The 25968-nt window shown below is 42.8% G+C and overlaps 1 protein-coding gene across 8 annotated transcripts in view; it reads left to right on the top strand.

Annotated features, from left to right (window-relative positions):
* Positions 1–25968, top strand: part of SMOC1 (SPARC related modular calcium binding 1) — a 163755-nt gene that overhangs the window by 29424 nt on the left and 108363 nt on the right. For 5 of the 8 annotated variants that reach the window (XM_036383529.1, XM_036383531.1, XM_036383530.1 and 2 more), the window contains exon 1: positions 5891–6097. The exons of the other annotated variants lie outside the window; for them this stretch is intronic. In XM_036383529.1, the coding sequence (XP_036239422.1) occupies positions 5993–6097 (105 nt within the window). In that variant the 5' untranslated portion in view covers positions 5891–5992. Of the gene's footprint in view, positions 1–5890; positions 6098–25968 lie in introns of those variants that run through there. 8 annotated transcript variants of the gene reach the window in all.

The raw sequence follows: 25968 nt of genomic DNA, 5'->3' as shown, positions 1-25968 counted from the left end.
AGCAACAAAATATAGCCCCAATATCATAACTTTTTGAACTCACAGGGCCTGGTCCTCAGTTGCTTCCTTCTCCTTTTTGTTGTTGTCTGTGCTGGTGGAGGATCACATGGAAGGGAGGTTAGGCAAGAGACCTTGCCTTCCATGAGCCCTGGCCTGATTCCCACACACACTTCTTTTGCACTTTTGATGGTGAGCCCACTTGGCATGGGCAGAGAGTTCTCATGTATGGGGGATTCACCAGCTGCTCTCCTTCACATTTGCAGCCCAGAGTACCAAGTCCTCAAAAATTTCAGTGCAGAGGTTGTTTTTTCCCCACCCACTTTCCATCTATCCCACCCAGGTAGACAGGATGAGCAGAAGGAATCCTTGACTTGATAAGATTGATAAATGAAGTTGGAACAGATCTCTTTTCTGGCGTCCATATGGAGTCCAACCCAACTTCAAACTCATAGCTGACAAAATAAAAAAAAATAATTGGCAGGTTGTTAAGTACTTTTAAAGATTCTAAAGGTTAAAGATATGGTCGATTGGCATTCTGTTTAGAGCCTGGAGTGATGTTATATTTGCTTTACAGAATTCAAAGGAATGCACAATTTACGTTAGAAATCTATTAGATAGATATTGGGAAGAGTCATTCAATTTTCCAGTGCCACATATGTACCCATCATTTACAACCACTGCAGCGGGCCCCATATTGATTTTTAGCATTATAGCCTATAATTTGCAAAACATGAGTAAGAGTAAAAAGGCCAAACAATGAGAATATCCTTGTTTTCAAAGAGCTGGCAGATTACAGACTAACTTCAGCTATGTGATTGTAGTGGTTCCACCCTTAAAAATAGGTATGTGCTGAAGTACCATGAAAAAAAAATACTGAAGATCAAATGAGCATTACTGCCTCTTTACTACATTTTGGACTTTACTGCATTCCTTTCTTTTTGGTTTCATTTTGTTCTGTTTTCATAGTAATACTGGGGTATGGCCAACAGTCTCTTCCCATGATGGAATAATATAGGTGCATGAAGGTATGACTGGGTTATTAGGATCAGATGGATGGGCACTAGTGAGAGGTGGGGGTCTGGGAGTGGTGGGAACTAATCAGGACTACTAGCAACTCTTTGTGAAACCAAAGTAGCACAGCCAGGACCAATACAATTTAATATACTTTCTAGAGAAAAAGTCTGAACAGAATTTCTGTATGAAGTATAATGAATGAAGTGGCAGACTCTAAATGGATTTCATGGGAAAAGATTTGAAATCCTGTAATATTTTTGACAAAGCTTTTCATTCAAGTATAAGTGAATATTCTGCAAAGAGCTTCCAGGATGAAAAGCCCAATAAGACACTTATTTTTTACTAACAGGTTTTCTGTTTCATTCAAGCATATATATATATATATATATATACATACATACATATAATTGGCTTCCATAAAAAGCTGAGCCTCTCTTTTTTTGACATAATCCAGCAAATACACTCCAGAACATGCTGAACACCCCAAAGCAATGTATCTCTGCTTCTTAAAAAGTGTGAATACTTTGCAGTTAGCAGCAACTGTTATTCCGTCATGGGAAGAGGTGGTTTGCCATACACCAGTATTATTATGAAAACAAAAAAGAAAGGAATGCAGTAAAGTGCCAGATGTAGTAAAAGCTGTGTTGACAGTGGGGTGACACTGTAAAATTGTTGTATGCTGTGATTTGAAACTTTTTGAACCCAATGATGTCTGATTTCCACCCTCATAATCAGTGAGTCAAACTTAGCCCCCCCCCGCCCCCCTCCCCTAACTCTGCCTATGTCTGGGAAGCTGGGGAAATGGTATTCCACCTCATTTTAGGGTGACTGAACAGTGATTGCTATTCTTCATAGGGTCATGAATGTGCTCAGCTGTGGCTTTTCAGTCTTTACTCTGGACTGACCAAACTTGCCTCCAGATGGAGATTTGTAGGTGTCAGCATGGTAGAAAAGGTTCTGCTACTGCAGGTTCTCGGTAATTAAGACCTGGCAGCAATGGATAATTCTCTGATTAAATGGTCCAAATGATTCAATGGGCACAAAGTTAAAAAAACAAACAAACAACCCCCAAACAAACAAACAAACAAACCAACAAAAAGCTCTAAACTCTAAATTCTGCATTGTTACAATCCACAAAAACAAATCTTACAGCAAATTTCCCATGTTCTTCTCTGCCTCTTTTTAAATTGTGACAAGAAGTGACATCTAAACCTCTTGCAGGAGTGATTGTAGCATCTACTGACTTAAAAAAGAACCTCTAATAGTAAATTAGTCCCTAAAAGCAATTACTTCATATTTAGAGGCTGCAGATTATTTTCTATTGAAAGTTGAATAATCATTTCTACTAAACATGTGCAAGAGGGGATTCGTGCCCTGATGAAAACTGTGGCAGATAAATCCCATGATGGTTCTGAGTGCCAATGCTGTTTAAAAGAGGACAGTGATCTTCTGAAACTTGTTTGAGGACAAGACAAGTAGAAGCAGAGGCAAATAATCAAAGCAATCAAACAGTTCTCCCTGAACAGCTGTCAAGACCACCAATATACACGTCCTGTGCCATGAGTTTGTGGTGATGCACATGATATGCGAGCACCATGGCAACAAGATATTAATCAATACAGACGGGCACAGGTTGGGGTAAGTCTTCAGAGGTGCAAGTCGTAGGCTGGATCTCATGCACACAGCAAGCCCCAACGGCACCAGTTTCAGTGCTACCTTACCATCACTGCATAGCTGAATTCATTATGGCTCAACTTACATCTTCCTCTGAAGGATCCATGTGTTGGGTCTGGTATACAAATGCCTGGATGTGAAGAACAACTTTCCTCCCAGTTCTGTGTCCCTCTCTCTTTGTGGTTTTCAGTTACAGACTGTGGGCAAGTTTGCTAGGGAGACATCACTGATGGAAGTGGCACTGTGCCAGCAGTATTTGGCACTCTGAATGATGGCAGGGTTTTTCAGAAGAGTTCAAGTGACAAGATTAGGTGCCCAATTCCTCTTATGGTTAGTGAGTAGCCTTCTCTTGGCTCCTCAACATCTCTGTGATGCCACTGATGCCCAGTGCAGGCACTTCCTACTTGCCAGCAACCCGAGACAAACAACAGACAATTTAATGGCCCAAAACATTCTGTTTCTGTAGTTTATTCTATTTACCTAGATTTTTATTTGATGACACACCAGTAAAGTGCACCTATACAAACTAGAGTACCAGGCACAGTGTGCCAAAGAGTTAGACACACATTTTCAGCTGTGAAAGTGACCACTGGAAAAGATCCATGTATTTTCTCTCTTAATAGTGTCTTTAAACAGAGCTTGGATATCCCTCCAGCCTCCTGAATGGTGACTTGCTGAGATTTTTGGGCTTGGAACAGCTCAGTAAAATTTAGTGGTGATACATAAGCCAGGCAATGAACTGTCTTCTGCACTAAGGCAGTTACTATCCACAAGGGAAATATTTCTCACTACACAGAAATGCCTGGCCATGGCTGGGAGTATGTGTGGCAAGGTTATGAACAGCTTTGACTATGAAGGGGTCAAAGGTTTCTGTAATTGGGAATTTCTGACCCTCTCTGGAACTTCCAGTTGGTGTTAAGGTGCTGCTGGTGTCAGAACCTCATAGGCATTGGTGGAGAGGTTTCCAGTGTAGCTGGTATTCTCTATTAGGGATTAAGAAAACAATTATTTTTTCATGGTGGTAACAAACCTCTAGCATAGAGATCCTGACATCCTTGTGTTTGTGTGTGAAAAATACACCAAAGAAAGGCATTCATGTTTAAAGTACAAGTGATAAAGAACACATGAAGGCAAAACACAAAATAGGTCAGATGCAAAAATCCCCCTACGAAATTGGAGAGGAGAATGTAGGCAAGTGTAATATTGTTATCTGGACTGGAATTTAATCAAAACTTAAGTATGAGGTGATGTGGTACTTGAGTGGCGGGATCACTGCCTCAACAAAACTGTACTAGATTCGGCCTGTCTTTTCAGAGATTCAGGCATGCACAGGTATAACTTGCCCAACCTCAACCAAGCTGATCCTGATATCCACAAGGACACTCATATTCAGATTTCCCAGCTCTTCCCCTCCTCTTCCTTTCAAGGTCTCTCTGCTTGTGTCATGTGGAATGGCATGCGTTCAGGTGTGGATCAGAGAGACTTTGAAATGGAAAATCAGAGGATACCACAGGCCATACTGGAGAAGAGCTGGCAAAGCTTAGAACCAGGCTGGCAGAGTGGTGAGGGTTAGGACTAAGGTAGGTTTGTATGGAGCACTGTGTTTTGAGTCCCAGAGAAATCTGTAAGCCAAGAATAATGAATACTGGCAGAGCTCCATGTGAGTAACAAACGGCTTATCCTGTCTAGGCTAATGACAAAATGTTACATATTGGCATTTTTGATTTTTAATTTTTTTTTTTTCAGGAAAAGAAAGATTAAAGCAACCGCTATACCTACCCACTCTGCTTTGCTCTGATAAGATGCCAGAATTACATGACTTCTACTGTGTAACAAGGTTCTTTGTGTGGGTGTAGCAGCCCCTCCCCATACCTAGCGGATACACTCCAGGGAATTTTTGCAAGTGTGATTATTGCCTCTTGTAAGGTCACTGAGTAAAGAAAGGTAATACATTGTGTGAAAAAATGTCATGTTTTGTGTGTTTCCATAAAAGCACCACAAAACAGTCCTACCTAAAGGTTATTATCACTATTATATGCACAACAATGGCCTCCCATGCATATTACTCTGCAATATATGTTGGGCCTCAGCTCTGCCCTACATCAAACTCAAGCTGGTAATTTGAAAATTAAGGACTTGATGTAAATGCAAGCCAGTCTAGGTCACAAGATATCTCCACTGCTCAGTCCCTCTCTCAGGTAGAGGGCTTGGCATTATTCGCTGCCTCCAATGCTCAGGCCAACAGCTTGCTGCCATTGCAATGCCATGTACTGCTCCGTCTTTAGACATGCCTGTAGATACTGAGCCTTGCTGGTAGATGTATCTCCATTTTCCCCTCTTCTCTTCCTTCTGCTCCACAGCTGCACTAACTTGCCCGTTGTATGACGATGCTCACTTTCTACCCAAACTTCCCATTACTAGGAGTGCCTGGTGCTGGGATGAACTGGGACCCACATGCAGTCTCTATGGGCTTGTCATCTCAAGAGGTACCAAACTTGGATATTTTCCCTTGTGCAATGTATTACTAAAGACCCAAACACATCACCTGCATGAGATTTGAAGGATTTGCTGGGCAATACAAAGCAATGGGCTCTGGGGCTACTTGTGCAGCTGGGAACCCAGAGGAAGATCTTCAGGGAGAGGTAGACTCTGTGGCTGTGGCTCGGCCATGCCTCGGCTCGGAGGTGACAGGAGGATCTGCTCTCCCTGAGACACGAGCTTGCTCCTGTGGCAGCCTTGGCCCCAGGACCAAATGAACACGGTTTGTGACCATGCGGTGGTTGCCTACGCCCAATTTACTTGCTCGCTAGCCCGGCCCGCCTGCACGGCTCAGCTGTCACTGCCCCCGCCCGGGGCTGGGGCCGGCTATGCCCTGCACGGCTTTGGGGCGGGCGGCGCAGCCCGGCAGCTCCGCGGGGAGCGCTCGCCGCGCTGGCCGGCCGTACCCCGCGGCCCGCGGGGGCTGCCCGGCACCCGCACACACGCCCGACCGCCGCGGGCTCCAGGTGCCGCCGGGATCTCCAGGTGCCGCCGCGGGCACGGGGACACCGCCCGCCCCGCGCCCTCCGCCGCCCGCCCGGTGGCGAGGGGCCGGGCGAGAGGCGGCGCGGCCCCGCCATTGGTGGCGGCCGCACGGCGATAGGCGCACGGCGCGGTCAGTGCCGGCCGGCCCCGCCCCGCCGCGGCTTTATAACGGGCATCCCCATGGCCGAGGCGGGGAACCTGCTGCCGCGGGACCGGCATCGTCGCACCGCCCCGGAGAGCCGCCTCTGGTGGCCGCAGAGCCGCGCTGCCCTGAGGGACGATGATGCCGCGGGCCTGGCGCAGCGCGGGGGCTCGCCCGTTCCTGCTGGCGCTGCTGCTGGTGCATCTGCCGCCGGCTCGCAGCCATCGATCCACGGGGCCCCGGGTAAGTGAGTTGGCCCGGGTAAGTGAGCTGGCGCGGCAGGTTGCAGCGCCCTGCCCCGGCCCGCCGCCCCCGCGCCCTGTCAGCGCCGCAGGTGGAGCCCCGGCCGCCGGGCAGCGCCCCCGGCCCCGCGACCCCTGGGCGCAGACCCTCGCCAGGGCCTGCCCCGCTCGCTTATTAAAAGCCGGGTATCGGCTGCGTGCGAGAAGTTCTTACACCGGTTATTAACTTCTTAGTATTTATTGCAGAAAAACACGGGAGGGGGGAGGTTGGCAGGCTCTGTTTTTATATTGCTTGACTTGCATTTAATATAGCCCCTGTTTCCAGCACATAGCTTTAGGACTTTTCTTCTTTTATGTTCTCAAGCAGGGATTAAATGAATCCTTCCAATAAAGCTAGATCCCTTCAGCCCAGGTTTCTCCCTGTAGGAGTCTAGCTCTGTTTTTTTTTAATCTGACAATGCCTGACTCTTGCTGGGGCTGTTCATTTCACTTACCAAACTATGACATTGCTCTGGGGGAGAACCCAACATTTTTCTAAATATGGTTCTCCCAGTGAGTGAGTGTTACCACTGCAGCATCATTACGGAGTAGCGTGAGAGTTTTCAATTATAAAGCTGCAAAACAGTAGCTGTTCTTCAGCCAATGCTGCTGCATAGCTCTGGGTAAGTGGAATAAACTTGCCACTCTGCAGGCTTGTTGGATGCATTGGCCATATGCATTTTTGCACATCTAAATGCTATCTAAAATAGATAAAAAACAGGCTTGAAGTGTAGTACCTAATTAACTTAGACCATAGTTAGGCAAGACTAGGAGTCTTTGAACTCCCTACTTGGCCAAAGTATTACAACAAGGGACTTGAGTGAAATGTTTTGTTTTTTTTTTCTTATGGAAGTGTTTGACCATGAAGGCTATTAAATGCTTCTCAGAGCTATGGAAAGCATACTACTGGCTGCACTGATGTTGTTGTGTTCAGCTGTTCTTTTATGGCCAGATGTGTAACAGCAACTGCTAGTTCTGATCTCACTAGTTCTAAGTCAGAACTGGTATGTGCCGTAAATTACTGAGACCTGCTTTAAAAGATCGGGAAACACAGGGGGGTTATGCATATATCTTTATTACCTGATATCAGGCATAAACCTCAAGATCAGAGTGATTTCAAATAGAGAGGAAATTTAAAGGTGATAAGTAAGAGTCTGGCTGGGTAGCTAGGGTCTTCATCAGCACAAGTATCTAACCGCTTTAATGAAGCGCAATTGAAACAAAACAAAAAAAATCCTGATGGTACTGCATGTTGACCAATGAGCCTGTGTACCAAACAGTTTTCATATATACCATTTTTTGTACTGTACTTTACAAGGCAGTTTAATTGTTCCCTGTGCTATGTTGTCTTGGAGTGGGAGCTACTTCAGGGGAGTGGGAAACCAAATACAAAGAACTACTGATTTACTTTTTGCTTGAAGTAAGTACACTGACTTTGCTATTTCTTCCTTCATGACTGGGGAGAATATCAGCTGTGAACACTAACATCTGTAGTTCTGTTGGAAGATGTGCCTTAAAGTTTTAACCTAGTGTTTTAATTTATGAGGTCTTAAAAGGAAAGCTGTATATTTCCAGGATGTCTTACTCATGAAATCTGTATTTTTGCCCCTCAAAGTGTCATGTGAAGGTGAAGAGTTTGGTTTGCTTGCTTGCAACCAGGTTGATTGATATAAGCCCCTGACCTTCATCTCTTGCAGCAATTAGACATTGCCAGTAAAGCTGTCATTAGTATAAATGTGGCATGCTTTAGGTTCCAATAAAAACAAAAATACTTTATTATTAATTTCTTAAATAATGACTACCAGGTTACACCAATATGTATTTCTTGTGTGGACTTGTGATCAAGAGTGTATTCCTGTCAGGAAGTCTCCCTGGCCAGGTGTCAGTGCTGCAGTTCTGGGGATCTGCTGTTGTTCAAGTGCTAAGTGTGATACCTGCACTCTTTTCTGTATGGTAAGTGCTAGAACTGTGATATTTGCAAGCTGAAACTCTTTTAAAGGTGACCAACAGTTTTTAGTCCTACTCAGTGAATTCAGATGAGCAGCAATAATGCTTGAATCAAGTTCTAGATCTTCCTCCTTGCATTTCTCTTGCTACTGTAGTGTTCTAAGATAGGCAGCCAGAACTGTTACTAAATACATAAACAGAAGAGAATGTTACTACTATTTGCAGAAAATGTTGAAAAACTAGAGATATCGAAGAGAAATAGGTATATCTACATCCCTTGTGCCAATAAGGGATGAAACTTTCAGATTAAGTGAGTTCAGGATAATTACTTGAATACCAAGGTAAATTAAAAATGCAGCTAGTACCTACAGGTCTGTTGGGGAACTTCTGGCTCTCAAAAGATGTATGAAGCTTGCTGTTTCTTGTTATAGTGAAACTATGAGCAGTGATGTGAATTCCTTAGGCTTGGTGTCAGTGACTTGTAGGAAACATCTGCCTCTTGCATGTGTGCTGTTGCCCAATGACAGTTACTGACAACTGTCCCAAGTGAAGCCCCATAGGAAGTCTAATATCATGTCCTAGAAATAGGACAGGGCTGCTGTGTGACTTGTTTCCTTACTTGACAGACTCTAGTAAAGCTTCTGCTGTGTTACACAGTCACCTGGTCACTTCTACTTTTGTAGCTCAAAAGAGCATCGTGGGACTATACTTGAAAGATGTCTGTTTGAAGGATGCTACCTTCTGGAAAAAGATAATCAGGCTTTATTTGCTGTTAATTTTATCTTCCTGTGTGCCTCTTTCTCTCTGCTGGCATGAGATCTGGGGTGTGGGACAAGGCAGGTCTTGCTGTTTCCCCTCTCCTTGAACCCAAAGTGATAGATGGGGAGCTTGACCAGGTTGGCTCTTGCATCTCCTACTGTGTGGTGCATTTAAGCAGTATTTTTTCATAGCAGATTAAACAGATTGTGCCAAAAAGCTTTGTTTTCCTCCATCTGGACAATTAAGTGTGACCTTTGTTTTTTCTAGTTCAGGGAAAGATCTCTGTTGGCTCTCTGCTTTCTCAGTATAACTCCTGACCGTTATGAACTTCATGTATGGCAGAGAACTGTTGGTGGCAGTAATGACAAATACTAGCACAGAGGAAATGGTGGATGCTTGCAGAAGGCACACAATGAGACTGCAGCCGTCAAAAGATGTCCTACATCTTGGATGGGCTTGGATTTCTGGAAGACTGGGGACCTGCACCCCTCCAGTGACTTCAGAGGACGAAAAGATGATAGGAGGGGACAGGGTAGTCACTCTACGTCTTCCTATTTCATGCATGGAAATGTGTCATATCCTCTTCTGAAAGGCATGCTGATTGGAGACCAGGGAGGACCTTACAGTTCAGTGCCCTTAAAAAGGAAGGTAGTAAATAGCAAAATTGTGATGCTACCAACAGATTCCAGTGCATAAATTGGAGTGCCACAGAGCACTGGGAATTTCCTGCTGCAGTTGACTACTAGCTAGAACACCAAATAAGAGTCTTGGTAAAAAGTGCTGAAAAGGCTCCTGCAGCTTTGTTGTCCCCTCTGGGAGGAGGCAGCAGTGTTGCAGCTTATGCAGGAGTGGCACAAGGAGCGTGTTCTGCTCTGTGTTCACTGCAGCCCCACAGGAAGGGTTCCACAAAGCAGGTGTCTTTATGCTTACCAAAATTAGGAAGTTTGTGTTCTTTATGGTGGGAAGAAATTATGCAAGCATGTGTAATAAGAATATAAGGCAGAGAGCTTCATACATAGGAGGTCTAAAATAGAAAAATGAACGTTAGGATAGGTTTTCAATGACTGAATTTTTGTTTCTTGTTTGAGATTAATTGCCATTCTACATTGCAAAGATCTACACTAGTAACTAGTGACTGAAGCACTTTAATGCTTTTAGATTTCTGTACCATTGGAGAGATTAATTTAATGATGAAACAGGTACCCAAAGGCAAGTCTTTAGAAAAGAGATAGGACAGATTTGTTGCTCTATGGCAAACAGATAACTTGTTTTGGTTGGGTGAGCGATGTTTTTTACCCGGGTGGAAACTAAAATTATATATGGAGCTATGTTGCTTATTTCTCCTTCTCCTTGCTCCTTTTAGACCTTTAATGTCAGCTGAATTCATTTATGTGTACTAAAGAAACTGCTCTGACTTGTGTTTTTTAAACAGTATGCAACTCTGTTGAAGAACAGGATTAATTCTTGTGTAGAGAAGTATTAAACATTATGTTCCTGTTGGAACAGAAGGCCCTGTTCTAAACAGAAAAATATTGTAGGATTTTACTTGCTTTTTGTAGTCTTAGAGTTGGTGTTTTAACTGCCTGAGCTTCAGAGTTAGCTACAAGAATATTCCCACTCATGTTAATGAGCTGTGCTGTTAATGAAAGATTTCTGGCCAGCAAAAGATTGGGTACAGAAAAAGAAGCTGCTCATGTATTTTTGCTGGTGGTGGCAGCAAGCTCTGTAGCTGGTGGAACACCTACAATGATAACCTCTTGGACTAGTTTTCTACTTTCTAGCTCTAGTGTGCTAAGGTAATCTTCACAGTGCAGAGCAGATGCTCTCTTGGCTTCTTTCATTTCCAGATGGCCTGAAGCAATTGGTAAGATGACTGTAAACTCATTTCAGTAGTGTAGTAGCTCTAAAATATTAATACTGCTATTTAAATATCTTAGATGTTCTTATCCTGCCATCTCAAACTAATTGCGACATTACTATGTCAAAAAAACCCCAAACAAACAAAACCCCATTTGTCTCTCACTTGGCTGGTGAATCCCAGTTCTTCTGGTGCTGGCACATCTGACAGTGCAGTTAAGTGTTACACAATAAGCTTTATGCTAACATTAAAAGCTAAACATGGAAGCAATGCAGGTGGAACTAAAGCTGATCCCTGAAGGCTGCTGTGCTGACTGTCATACTTAAGCATCCTGTGTGACAGTGTGGTGGCTTCCTGTCAGAGTCCCCTGGCAGCTGCCATGATCTCTCTGGTACTGATGTACCGTCCAGGGACTTTGTGGCACAGCAGACCTTGAGCTGAGCTTGGTATGCCATGAGAGTAGTTTACTGCTTTGGTCCTCAGGTGATACTCTGGCACAGTAGCAGCTGTTGTGACTTGAACTATGAAGCTTACAAGCTTCACTACTGTCATTGCATTGGTGGGACTCTAAGATTCCTATGCTCAATTGTGAGAAGCTCTTGTTTGTGTAGTTCTTGTTCTAACAGGGAAGGCTGCCATTGATGTGGGTGAATCTATTCCATGCTGGAGCTTTCTGGATAAGGTGGGAGGTCAGTTTGATATGTTTGCTTTTGCAGCGAAACTACCAGGATGTGATGGAAGTAATATGTAGCTGCCTGTCTCTTCTGACTGGCTCACATGAGCAGTCACAACTTGTGTTCAGCAGCTTATCTGTGAACCATGTGAAGCTTTCTGTGTGTGATGAATTTACTGCTTGTAGGTATGAGGAAGAAGTATTCTGGCACCAAAACCCTGACTAAGAATGCAACTCTGCTCTTTTTTTTTTTTTTTTTTTTTTTGTTGAGGGGAGGAGGCATTGTAGCTTTAGGAGAGTAACAACAGGAAAGCATAGCTAGTCACACCAGGGTGTAAAGTTTTATTCAGGACAGTGAAAACCACCCACCATACAAAAGAGTTCTTTGTATATGGCCTCATACAGGCTATCAGCAGCTGTTGAGCCTGAGAGCAGCTTTCCCAGGATAAGGCCTTACCTTGAAACCAGCCTCATGCCTCATATCCTGGATGCTTTTTCTCTTTATTAAAGTAGGTTCCTTATGCAACTTAGGCTCTTGTGGGATGCTGCAGTAACAATATTGATAATGCTAGCAATATTAATGGGTTTTAGAAAAGAGTCATCTGCTTCTTTGGTGAGGAAAACATTGCCTCATATAGTGGGCCTGCCCTCTGACCAATGCAATTTCTTAAAAAGTTGAGGTGACAAATATGGTTATTATGGTTTTCTACAAGAGCTGCTCCAAGGAAAGTCTGTGTTGTCTGAGTAGAAGGCCTTCATGCTGAAAGTGCAGTCCTACAGTGTTGCAGGTGACGATGGAGCAAACCGGCTTTGGTTTATGGAGGGATTCACTCTTTAGTCTGTGTGGCACTTCCAGGGTACCCTGGAGACTGGCCTGAGCCTGACTGGATGATGCCAAGGCATCGGCAGCAGCCTGGAATAACACCCTTGGTGGAGGGACCACCCTTGGTGGAAGGATGTCCTGTCTGTCTCACTGGAGATATTCAAGAACCATGTGGATGCAATCCTGTGTCATGTGCTCTAAGAGGACCCTGCTTGAGCAGGGAGGTGGGACCAGATGAGCCACTGTGGTCCCTCCCAACCTGACCCACTCTGTGACTCTCAGATGTTTCTGTTCTGAGTGTGTCCTTAGAGCAGTGGCCTGGAAGGCCTCGTAAGCCTCCAGCTGCCTGGGCTGTCAAACTCTTCACTGGTGGTCTCCCAGCTGTAGCCTGCTCAGAAGGATATGCCTGCATGTTGGGTTTGTGCATTTTTGCCTCCCACTGGCTTGTGGCTGGGCCAGCTGCTTTTGAGGGCCCACTGACAGAGGTTTTCATTTGGAGTGGCACGTACCTATGCAGCAGGCAAGTGAGTGGTAGGTGTGAAATGAGAACAAACTTAAGTACTTCCCCCCAAGGTCTGAGCCTAGAGATAGGAAAATAAAACCAGTTACTATAGTAACAGAGGCTGCATCATTAAGGGTTGGCTCAGGATTTTGGCAAGTAGAGTCTGGCAGCAAAGCCTAGACAAGCAACCCACCAGTGCTGCTGGCAGAGTCTTCATGCAGGTGGAGGAAGTCATACAGAAACTGGTGTGTGTAGGCAGATAACTTGCTCTGCCATGGGCACCTGGACTCCCCTTTTGGGCTGGCACTGGAGTTCTGTTACCTCTGGATGAAGTAAATGAATGAATGTGAGCAGGGCCCTGTACCTGAGTAACTGCTGCAGAGGACCATACTGCTCACTGCTTGAGTATAGACCCAGAGCATGTGCCAGAGCTCTGCAAACTGGGTCACTTTGCCCCATACACTGGAAGTGGCTAAGGGGAAGGAAGCTGACTGTTTGTGTGCAACATTCCTTCTGTGCAAGGTACAGACTATTGAGATTCTGTTCAATGAATCTGTTGGCATTGGCTCTGTAGGCTATGTGGCAGCCCTTGTCAGTCTGAAGTTAAATTTGATTCACTGCTATAAGAGCATTGGCCTAATAGATTTTTTCTCTATTCTGAGTCTTGTGACAAACTAAAATAATGTAATTTTACCCTATTCAGAGTGGAAGAAGTGTGCTCTTTCTGTGCCACTGAGATGTTGATTAAAGATGGGGTTGAGAGGCTGAAAAAAGTGAGGGCTTTCTTATGGGAGAGCCTCTGATAGAGTTATAGTAAGGGGAAGGGAAGGTGTGTTGGGATAAGAAAGATGGAGAAGTAGGGCAGATGAAATAACTTGTTTTTCTAAGGTTTTTCTTGGCCACTGGTCTAGTTAATGATAGTTGGAATCATATTGAGAGGGAACTGCTGATCCTCAAATAGGGAGGAGAGGTTCCAAACACTTAGTGGGCAGATTCTGTTTCAGAGTTTCTCTTGGCCATCAGTCCTCTGTTACCATTGCTTGGGTCACAGACTAGAAGGAATGTGGAAAATGTTGTCCATCCCTTTCTCTTCCCTGTTTCATGACTGAGAATTATCATTTGAATTGCACAGGGACGCCATATTCTGCCTTTTGATGAGCAACTTCCACTAACTAAGCTGCGATATGTAGGCTTGTGATGCATGGAATAGAGCTTGTTCTATTATTCCATGGAGTCCAGAATAGTTGATTAACAACTTTTTCTTCTCTTATATAGAGAACCCAAAATATAAGATCACATGATCCTTCAGTTGTAAAGCTAATACTTTGGAGTTTGATGCTCCAACAAATTAAAACAATCCAATACAGCCTTAATGTAAAGGTAACTGTCTCAGATTCTGTGGCTGTTGTGGGTTGCACAAGAAGCAGTGTGACCACATATGGTATGGAGGGGGAGTGAACCAGGAATCAAACCAGATAAGGAAGCATCCTTAGGTGAAAGCACCTGGCAGAGGTAGTGGTATCCTTTAATGTCCAGATGTACATTATCTCTAGATCTTGCTTCTGTGTATACCATATACATGCTAGTAAGAAACATGTAGTATGGTAATCTTTTGTCGCAGCATAGACTACCTTGAGTAGTGTGAAGATTAAAGAACCTACTCCAGCTAGTACATCAAACCACTTCCCTTCCAATTTCTTTGAAGCAGATTTATATGCATTCTACACTTGGGCTTAAACAAATACGTGGTGGAACTAGGTGCAAGTTAAGAACTAAAAAGCCAGAAGCTCTTGGGTGTAATTTCCAAGTGGAGGATATTAAATGAGTTGGAGTTTGTGGATACTAGCCAGATAAAGGGGTTTCTGTCTGAGCCAAGAAGCTGCTTCTGATTTGGGTTTAGTTACCATACAGAATGGCGGTAACTGTTGTTGGCTTCTGCCTGGAGTTTTGCATTTGGCTTATTCCTTTGCCCTTAAAAGTAAGCAGACAAGTGTTGCAAAAGTAGATAAGCTGTGTGCAAAATTAGTTTTTAAAAAGTGTATGCATCCAGAACACTACAGTATTATCAACTCCAAACTTGTAGGCAAATGTGAGCTTTAATGTGTATGCATCTCAGGCTTAGTGGAAGCAAATTACTTTTAACATAGAAATCTGTGAGACTGGTATGTGTAAAATGAACAGTGGTGTTAATGCAATAATTTTTTTGCTCCGCAGTTCTAGGAGCAATCTAGAGCTAATCTAGGAGATTAGCTTGACTTCTTTCCCTTTCTGCGTCTTAACCTCAAAATATGTAAATCTAGAAGAACTTGATCCACCTTTTAAAATTAAAAACAATACCAGTATCTGCAGCCAGGGCTTTGGAGTCCTGTCAGGTAAGGGATTGGCTGTACGTGCTGCCATATCTTCCTGCTGTTGTAGTAAACTGTAGCCAGTTGGATTCTCGGTGCTTCATCTGGTGGTGGTATTTGCCCTCACTTAGCTGCAATGCATCTGAAATATGCCTGGAAATTAAGCTGAATTAAGCAGATGCAGAAATCTGTCTGACTACAGTTTTAACATAACTTCTGAAAGTGCTTGCCATGGGATAGGATTTCTTAAATGCACTGCACATATAGATGTCCAGGGGTTTAGTTTTTGATTGTAAGAGAAAACTTACAGTCTGGTGCTTCTGGCTGCTGTACCTGAAGGCCTCAGGTTATTCTAGAGGTGCTGTCCTTTAGCTTTGTATGTAAAAATCTGAAGTGATGGCCAAGTGACACTCCTTATCTGGATGGGTAATACCTCATGGTGTAATAAGGTATTTCAGTGGTGGCTGGTGGCTATGCTACCTGACATGTCTCATGCTCTCCATAAAGGGGGTGAACATTGAAGAATTTTGCAATGATTTTTTTTTATCAGGGTTGCTACACTAGCATTCCCCTGACTTTGTCAGTGTCTATGGGCTGTATTTCCTTCTTTATTATTGCTTCGGTGTGGAGAGAATTTTTATGAGCAGGGATTGTACCCCTACGTTTGAAAGTCAAAGCTGTCTGCTGTGGGCTTTATCTTGTTAGGTACTCTGTAGAGTCAGGGACGTTCTGCTTCATGGAGTCAGGACATTCTTTCAATGGCAGTAACTGCTCTTGGACTCGCTTTACTTTCCCAGTTTAAGCTTGAACTGTAGAAGGAGTAATAGTTTCAATTTCTACAGGCTTTTACAAAATGGACATAATTTGCAGGTGGTAGTGTATTAATGATTGTTAAATCCATTGTCTAGAAGTACAAGGAAGTATGTCAGCCCAAATTTTTTGTTTTGTGTGCTCATCTTCAGGAGTTTCCAGGGACCTGAGTGTTCTCTTCATAGTGAACTAAGAAGGTGCTTTATGCTCCAATTTAGTGGTGCTTTTCTTTTTCTAAATTAAGGGCTCATACATCGAGGTAGTGTCGTTGTCTTTGAAGTAAGCTGGATGTTACTAGTTGTAGCTGTTGAAGACTTAAGTTTTCCAAGGCTGTCAGGTTTTGTTCTCTCCTCAGTTCCCCTGAAGTAACAAATGTATTAGTAGAAAAAAATTGTGCTCCGCTGGATTTGACCACCTAAGCTACTGCCCTTCTTAAAATGTGAAGTTGTTAAAATCTAACTGTTGGAGCTCTCTTGAACTTCCCAGCTCACCTATTAGTCATGTATATCCTGAAAAATCAGGATTAAATTTAAGGTGGCTGATAGAGCTTTAAATAACTGGAAAAGGTAAACATTTGCCATTTTGTTACTAAAATAGGGTGTCTCTTAGGGTGAATAGGACAGGGAGTGGAAAGCAATCCATGTGAAACTTCAGCTTTTCTTGTCTTCCTCTTCAGTTGTCAGTGAGGCTATATAAATTTCAGGATTTTTGTTGTGAACAATAGATACCTAAAGAAGTTCCAAACTAGCTGGGTTGTGAAGAGAAGTTGATCTTTTCTTTACCACAAAAGTGCTTCTTCACCTGAAGCGCTTTGGCAGCAGTATTGGAGCTGAAACTAGCTGTTGATCATTAGCATACTGCAGTGTATGTTTTGCAGATTTCTAATCTGGATTTGAATGCACCCATAGGATGAAGCATCCTAACTCATTTGCACTGTTTTGTAAAATCTCTTGGTGTGTAAACAGATACGATGTGTAGATGTTAGCTTTTATCCTAGGAGGATGAAGCTATCCTGGTTTGTGTGTATGTGGTTCTTGCTGAAAGTAATTAAAAAAAGTCAGTTCCAACTTCCAAATCGAGTTTTGCCTGTGTAATTAACTTAAGAAGAACATAGTATATCTTCTAGAACACTAGGAGCTTTTTAATGCTGAAACTGGAACTGAGTGGGAGGAAAAAATTTACCATACTTGAATAAATTTAAGCATTCCTAAAACCTGTCCCTCAACGTTTCTGGATTTTGCCCAATTGTATGAAAAGTATATTTTGAGCCCAAAGATTTGAGAATCAGATCCAGCTTGAATAGCTGATGTCATAAGCAAACTAAGTTTCTAAGTTTCCTGTTGGAACTCTAAGAATTTACCTAAAAGTCCTCAAGTTTTGGTTCTAGTTCTGTTGGCAAACAAAACCAAACTTGTTTCCACAGTTGCTTCACATAATTGAGGGACTTTTTCCCCGGCCCCTGCTGAAGTGCCAGAATTGGGGAAGAGTTCAGCAGTAGTACCTCATGCAATATGAAGACAAAGATTTGATAAAAAAAATCAAGCAACAGCGTGCTCTTAAGTGAATGACAGTTCGAAATAAAAAGTTTAACTTCAACTCTAGGCAAGTTTTTCTCTGTAGCAAAGAACCGTGAACTACAGAGGCATAGCTCTTTCTTCCCTCCATGTTTAAAAAAGGTAGGTATTTTACCATAGAAACTGTTCTTGCTGTTAAACTTCAAACCTTCTCAGGTATCCCATGCAACTCTTAGCTCTTTATTGCTTTTGTTAAGGAAATTTCCACATCTGACCTTAAGTGGAAAGCTTCTACTATAACTACTTCCAAGTTAGCCTGCCCATTAGTGTTACCTACAGAATAGCTTCTGACTAGCTTTTCCTTTGTCTAGACTCCTGTCAAATCTGCTTCATTCCCTCTTAAGATATGTACTCCCTGGGTGTGCCTCTGTTCAGGCAGGACAACAGGAGTGGGAGAACAATTCTGAACTTGGTAGTTTTTGCTGAATTGTGCCTGAAGCCTTCCTCCTGGTAAAGGTGTGTCCAATTTCAGGAATTCATGCTTTTCTTTGGAATCACTGGGGCAAGTAAATCAAGTTAAACTACACATATATTCCACTTGACATGTTTTCCTTCAGTTTGTTCAGCATTGATAAACTCACTTATAAAGCTATAACCAACCTTTCAGGGCAATGATTAAGTGTTGCATGTCAGAGCAAAAGCTAAAAATTACTTTCACTTCTTTCTTTGTCTTTACCTTTCATGAAACTGTGGAGAATATAAGCACTTGTATTCAGGAAGTGCCAGAAGGCTGATTATAGACGTGATGAGGTCACCTCAGATTAAGAGGACAAAATAGGGTGTTATCTTTGGCTTGTCTCTGGTTAGTATTTATTAGAAAGCAAACCTAGGGGTTACCACAAACAGCCTAAGCCAAGCATGTCAGTTCTTCACTGTATGGCAGACTGATGTTCACGCATATCCATGCATTTCCTAAGGCAACCAATTAGGATCAAATGAGAAGAGATAATCTTGTTAAATCTCATGCCAGTGTTCAGATGGGTAGAATTGTACTTATCTAAAATTGCTTTAGTGGGACTTGCTAGTGGCTTTTGTTTCACTAGCAGATGTTGATTTAAAAATACAAGACTCTCTTGGCATCTGTTTTATTGTGAGGTGATTGACACCAGTGCTAGGCACTGTTTACACAAAACATCTGAATGTAGTCACAACTGGATTCAACAAGATACTAAGTGAAGACAGCATTTATAAATGCTGACACTGATGAAGCTTGTTTAGTTGATGACCTATACTGAATTGCAATCAGGATTTGATGGATTTGAATAGAGGAAACCTCTTAAAATAGGAAAGGGACAGAGTTTGAGGAAGCATTTCTTATGCAAAGTGCAGGGAGTACTTTCTCTTACTTTCCCCAGCTCTGACCTTGTTTTTTTCTGATGAAGCAGCTGCTGCAGTATCCACTCTTTAACTGAAACTCTTATCAAGCTGCTGCCCTGGCTTCTTGTTCATCTTGAATATTTGGCTTAGAGCTTCACTTCCCTGAGGTGAAGGAAAAGCACCATGAAGTTTCCCCTTACTTTAGGGAGTGACATGCCTCTATCTTGGGTATTCATTGGGGAGGAAGTTGATGGTACCCAGTGACATCTTGTTCTCCGCTGGGGATTATTAGAATGTACAGCTGACTCTTGGGAAGTACTTCTAGATGTATTATAGGGTAACATCTATGTTCTATCTAGTGCTGTATGCAGAGTCTGCTCAGCTTGAACAGAGTTTTAGTTGGATTTACTGGTTTCAGACAGTGAGCTTGATTTTTGTCGGAGGATTCCCTTCAAATGTGATTCCTGTTTGGGGAAAGTTTTTGTGGAAATTGAGTAAGATTATAAAGTCACCCCACTTTAAAGCTGAAATGGCACTGATTCAACAAATGCTACAAGATACTAAAGAGACAATTGTGAAGGGCTGAATGAATATCTGGTGTCTGTCTCAGTTGAAGCTTGTAATCCACTTTGGTTATTGCAATATAAGCTCTTGGGCTAGAAAAGTTCAACAGTTCTGGAAAGACGGGAGAGCTCAAAATCTGAGTTGGTGTCAGATAGTGACAAAATTAAACAGAATTGTAATTATCACTTGCATTCACTTAATTTCCTCTTCTTCCCTTGGTTGATTTATTTACTGGTTTATTCACTTATGCCAGGGAAATCTGCCTTTCTAGATTTCAGACCATCCCTGTATTTCTTATGCCTCACTCATACTACAGTGCCTCTAATGACGAGCAAGCACCAAATTATCCACAGGACCAAACAGCATGGATTGTTCTTGGCTGGAGTATGAGGATTGTGCCTAGAATCTGCAAACTGGAAATGTTTCTGCTTTTGTCTTTGCTTGTGTGGTTGGTTGACCTTGCCCAGCTGCCAGACCCCTCCTCACTTCTTCCTATGCTCCAGCATGAGTTTTACTTAGTGACTTCAATCTTCTAGAAAAAATCTGCTCCATCATGGCCTCTCCATAGGGTGCAACTTTCTTTCAGAAAATGCTGACCTGCTGTGCTGTGGCATCTTTCCCAGGGGCTGCAGGGCAATATCTGCTCCTCCATGTTTTTTCTGTGGGCTGCAGAGGAATCTCTACTTTGGTATCAAAGACTCTTTCAGTGATCTTGATTGTGCTGTGGCTTCTCACTTCCCAGCCTGCTTCCCATGCCATGTGACATTTTGCCCTTTAAGCTTTCTCTCAGAGGCAGTGTCAGCCTGGCTAATGGGCTGCTCTTTGGCCTGTGGTGGGTGTGGTATGGAACCAGCTCTGTCCAGCACAGGGCACCCCCTGTCTTCTCAGGGAGACCACCTCTGCAGCTGCTACCAAAACTTTGCCATGTAAACCCAATACAGGTGGTCAGACAAGGCTTTATACTGTGAGTCAACATTGCTGCTTCTGCAATGCTGCCTTGGATTGCAAAGCTCCCAGCAGAGTTAGCAATGGTTTTGCTTCTGAAAGTACCACCAACTTGGAGTTCACACATCAGTCAAACTGGTTATGCCTAAAGTCACCTGCTTCAGTCCTTGTCAGGACAGTGTGAATGTCTAGGAGAGGCTCAGTGTGGTTTTTCTGTGACAGGTGACAGTACACCTAAGCAATATCAGAGAAGATGTTGTCTAGCCTAAGTTCTAGTCTGTGCTTTTAATTTTTTAGGACGTAGCCTCAAATTGACTGAGTACTTTCAAGTTCTGTTCCCATATGAATGTAGATTTCAGGCTAATTGTGTTAATCTGTTTTTTTCCATATGAATTCCTTTACCTCCAGAGCAGTGCAGTTCTGTACAATTTGCAAACAGCTGCTTTGCAGGCATGTGTGTGACTTTTGGGGCGTGACTTTCATAGTAAGGAAAGGGAAAGCCTGATCACCTTGAAGTTCTTGAAGTTCTAGCTTCTACACACTATAGATGTTTCAGATCATGGCATATAGATGCAGGTTCTCTGGCAGTGAGTTGAGTGCTAAATCCTACATGAATTCAAGTACCTACATGCTATTCATTTCTGGCTCCATGAAGAGCCTCTGAAAATTTTGATATGGCAGGGCTGCCACATCCAAAGGTAGGGACTGGCTTTGCATCTTACCCATTTGAAAGGGGAAGAGACCACACAGTTAACGTAAGTGCTGTAACTGGTCCTGGTAGTCAATAATTCTGAAAAAGGACTGCTAAATATTGTATCTCCTGACGCACTTTGACCTGGGAAACTTATGGACGCTAGTAATTTTGGTCACCAACAATCTCCAAACAGGATAGGAATAAATGTTTTTAAGTTTCTGGAATCTGACAACTTCTAGCATTTTAATCTGAGGGTTTAAGCCTTTACCAAATAGTTTCTCAAAGTCCCATGAAGACTAAACCACTGTAGTAATTCACAAACACTGACCTTACACTTTAAAGCACTAATGAAACTATTACTTTACTTGCATTATGTGAGTCCTTTTGGCAGGATATAGTGAAAAGTACAAACTTTAAGTAAAATGTAGTAATTAAAAAAAAATTATCCTAGATATTGAAGTACCACTGTTTGAGTTAAGATTGTTAGCATTTAAGTACAACAGGCAACAAGTTTATTTGGGTTCTCTCAAGCTGTAACAGCCTCCTGTTTCCAAGTTGGTTTTCTGCTCATAAACCATCATTTAAGCTGCATCCATTCTGTGGTCTGTGTTTCCAAGCTCATGTCCAGGCATATTTTCTGATCCCTGGCTATGTGTTGAATATGTTGCTTTGGCCTGCTGTGAGATACAGTCAGACAACGGCTGTGGCTGGACTGACCAACTTTGTCTTCCGGTTGTGAGGCTGGAGTTGGATTTAGTCACTTGCCTTGGTGGTCAAGTCTGGATGAAGAACAGCTACTGAAGGTGGTCTAGGCAGCTCTAGCCTCCTGGTTGAAGTGCTGACATATTGTGGAAGTGGAGCAGCTTTTAGAGTGTAGAGCTCTCGTTATGATACTGCAGTTGCTGACAGCCAACCTGTGCTGGCTCTAGGGATGGACCACGCTGAAAATGAGCTCTTTGTTTCTACTGGCCTAGTTAGCACCTCTAGATAACAGGCAATTTAAAACACATGGAAGTGCTTCATGTGTTCCTTCTGTGCCACATACTAGTGAATTTAGTAAAGTTAACCTTTGAAATAGCTTCTAAAAGCACAGTAATTAAAAATTCCATGGCTGCTTGCAGCTGTTATCTTTGGGAGACTGGACTCTCAGCTTAGTGACAGTAGGTGCATTTCTCCTGTTTCAGAAACCCAATGTTTCTTCATTGTTCTCAAAGGCTAGTTTATTAACTCATCCCACCATCCATATGCTTGTACATCACTGATTAGAGGTGTTGGTTCAGTGATAGTACCTTGTATTTGGCTCTAAGCAAGAGGCAGTGGTGACTTAGGAACTGTTAAGTGCACTGGCTGAAGTCTGGAAGTGCTATTTATGAACCTTAATGCTGTCCTGTTATATAACTCCTGGGGAAAAAGAATTTACAGCTCTGATGTTCTGCTGCAAGTTAAAGATAAAGCATTGCTTTCCTTTCCTGTACTCTTAGGGGGCTATACTGCTATAGCTATACTTCTTACCCTCTGTACAGAGTAATGAGTTCCAATTTTTTTGTTGTTGTTGTTTGTAATACAAAGTTCTTCATGCTGGCTCCTTCGAGAAAGAAGAACTTGTGTGCACTCACCATGAGTTGACAGCTAAGAAAGGAACAAATGTTAATATCTACTAAAATCACAGTAGACCCCTAGTCTGCCTAGATTTGTGTTAAAAGTTGCACTGTTCTGTTATGATGTTCAGCCAAGTGTTACATGCATGAGAAGTAACTTTACTTCCAATGAAGTGTAAGACAAACTATTTAATCTTTTGAAGTAGGCTAAGGCTCTATGTGGTACTTGTTGAATAGAGAGGATTTACCCCCCCCTTCCCCATGAATAGGGTCTGTCTCAAAGCAAGAGCAGATTTCTTTGCTAAGGTGCAGTGATGAAGACCAGTTCAATGTGAGACTAGTTAAGGGTGTCTTGGCTGACTTTAGTTGAAGACTCTACTTTCATCACAGGCACACTTTGCTGGTGTCCTGTGCTGGCAGAACTTCCTGTCTGTGCTGCACCTAGTGTAGGTCTAATTGAACACAGGGCTACCTACAAGAGTTTATCTTCTAGAAGAAAACTATCCATCTCTCCAGTAGAGAACTGGGATGACTCGTATGTCCCAACCTTGGCATTATAATTAGTTTTATCCTGCCACTTGTTTGGAAGTTTTCCCTGCAAACCTAGTATAGTGGTTGGTGGATAGATCCAGATTGTTTACATGTACTTTTGAACTCTGCAAGGATGCCCACCTTTGCCAGCAGCTGTACAAGACATATCTATGATCTGATAAGGGTATTGCCTGGACTTCATGAAGCTGGTTATGACCTGGAGGTGCTTTGAACTGGCATACCTGGTCATATTGTATTTCCACCTAATGAACTGCACCGTGGGATTGTATCACACTGGTTATGAAACAGCTGTGTGCTGCCCTGGGCAAGCTGGTTTCAAATTGAATGTGGAGCAGCACTTGAGGGGATGATGTGGCTCCTCAGAACTGGAAGAATGGAAGAATTATCCACAGTGCACTAGGATCTGAATTTTCAAGAGGTGTTGGTGGATGGCTTTGGCCCCATATGTATTCTGAAAAGTCTTTGTCTGAATAGGGAAAGGAAACTAAGCCCTCAGGTGTGATGAACTAGAGCTAGTCTAGCTAGGGCACACTATTAATTTAGGCTCTTAACATCTACATTCTCTCTGCTATTAAGTCCTATGACCAACCTGTGCAAAGATTTTGACAGCTGCTTTTTATTTTCCATTGTCAAGTATTAAAGTATTTCTGTAAAGTAGAATATTGAGATGATTCTGGTGAGTGTGGGACTTCTCTGTTCATCTGTTGCTTGTTAAATATGAATGCAGGATCATCAGTTGCCTTCAGTTCTTCTTGTTTAGGTTTGCAGCATGGGAAAATGGAAATCTGTCATGGATGTCTGTAAACACAGTATGTTAAAATATTGTCTGCAAGCGTGAACAAGGCCCTTGATGGAAACAAGAGAAGTAGATCTGAAATTTGTAGCAAAGTTGAATTTAGCCCGGAAGGAAACAAGAGATTGTTGCTGTCTGCATGTGAGGCAGAGAATGCTCAGAAATCCTTTCTGCTGTCTAAATTTCCAAGGGACTTGAAATGCAATGGCAAAAACTTGACCAATGTATACAGTGGTGTGTCAGGGTGCGAATATGTGGGTTGATGTGATTTCTGGCTTGATTAGGTGAATTGGCTGATGTAAGCTAAAGGCTGAAATCTTGCATGGGGGCAGTTATGATAACCAAAAGATGTTTTTCATGTGGTTGTAGGCACGAGATCCAGTGGTGATGTGATCCCTGTGGAGAGGGAGCTGATAGGGAAGTGTGAGTTCCCTAAGAAGCAGAGGGGCAGGAGTGTCCCTTGCCCAGAATCCTGCCCTCTCGTGGCCCTGGATGGGCAGGGAATGGCTGCCTTGTCACCCGGAGCACCAGCCTTTGGGCGTGCTGCTGCGCACCACGAGGGAGCTGGAGGGATGTGCTGAGCTGTGCTCTGGCATGTGAGAGAGATGTGAGGAGGAGCAATGGAAATCATCCAGGAAACACTTCCCAAGCTGAATTATTAAATATTATGGGATGCCATCCAGAAGCAGGATCTGGGGGTACTCACACCTTTTTAGTCTGAGAATAAAGCCTTTCTGAGAGGAACCCACTGTGGAAGAGTGGCAGCATTCCCTTCTCTAAGAGCCTGGAGGTTTGAGCAAAGAATCAGATACTTAGATGGTAAAATGGAAAGCTAGCCAAGACAGAATTTCAGAATCACACAGTGCGGAACTGCATCAGCGGTGTGGTAAAACCTGTTTTAACTCAAACCATGTAGATAAAATGTACATCACTTTATTTACAGTACCATGGAAGACTGTGCAGACTTGGGAACTTGGTCTGTATGTGCAAGTTAGCTACAGGTGTACTCTCCTAACCTTTAGGTTAATCTCCTAAAGGAACTGCTTAGCTTTCAGTACTGTTGCCTGTGTGCTCTCTAACACTTTCTTGGTCTTTTGAAGAACAAAACTTAGGATATTCAGTGTTTGTGTGGCTATAGAAGGTTAAAACGTGTTTGGTTGCATAATTGGCTGTCTCTATTGCTTACTACCGAGAAGGGAAACTGGTATGTGCCATGACTTACCAAGATCAGAACTGCTTGTGAGACTCTGCTTTTAAATCTAATCTTTAAATTTTCTATGGCTTCTAGTAATGATGTATTAGTTCAACATTCATTCAGCATGCTGTTGGTGAAAGTTAATTAGATGCTTTAATTCCACTTGAATAGTCTCCTGACCAATAATATAATTAATTGACCCTTTGTGACATTTAGAGGTGTAGGCATTGGTGTGCAGCATACTGATAAGGTATCTCAGTGATGCTTTCTTGCATGCTTAGTTATAAAGTGCTTTGAACTGGAAATTGAACAATTACCTGTGGAAGTAACTCAAAAAGGCTAGTGGAAGATGTAGCTGGATGATAGTACAGAATGAACAAAGATTGGGTTATGCATCTGGCTTTTGAAGACAGTCTCAAGTCCCATCTGAGAGTGCTTTTGGAATTGAGGATCACTGTTCTGGTAATTTGCTCAGGTTGTTTTAAGTTGGACAACTCGTGAGTAGCTTCAACGTGGTCAAAAACGGAGCCTAAAATGTAGTAAGACTTGTATTTTCTCTTTAGACTGTGTTCTTTGGAGTAGTGCTCCCCCAGTGTGTTAAGGCTTTGAACCGTAGGAATTGAAGGATTTAAATTCACTAGGCTTAGGATCTTTACTCTTCAACAAAGTAAATCACAGGCTTTTTAAGGACTTTGTTTTAAAGGTACCTTGTCCTATACTAATACAGTGGGTGTATAATTGCCAAAATACATACCTGATGCTTATTTTTTCTGTTCAGTGATTTGTTTACTTCAGAATGCAGTTGTTGAACAAACTCAGTGTGGTGTCTGTTTTTCCTTCCAAGCCTACTGCAGCTTTGCATTTCCTAGTTACAAAGTATC

This window comes from Molothrus ater, chromosome 6 (genome assembly GCF_012460135.2).
Source record: "Molothrus ater isolate BHLD 08-10-18 breed brown headed cowbird chromosome 6, BPBGC_Mater_1.1, whole genome shotgun sequence".
NCBI classification, from domain to species: domain Eukaryota; kingdom Metazoa; phylum Chordata; class Aves; order Passeriformes; family Icteridae; genus Molothrus; species Molothrus ater.
This window is presented reverse-complemented; position numbering and strand designations above follow the sequence as displayed.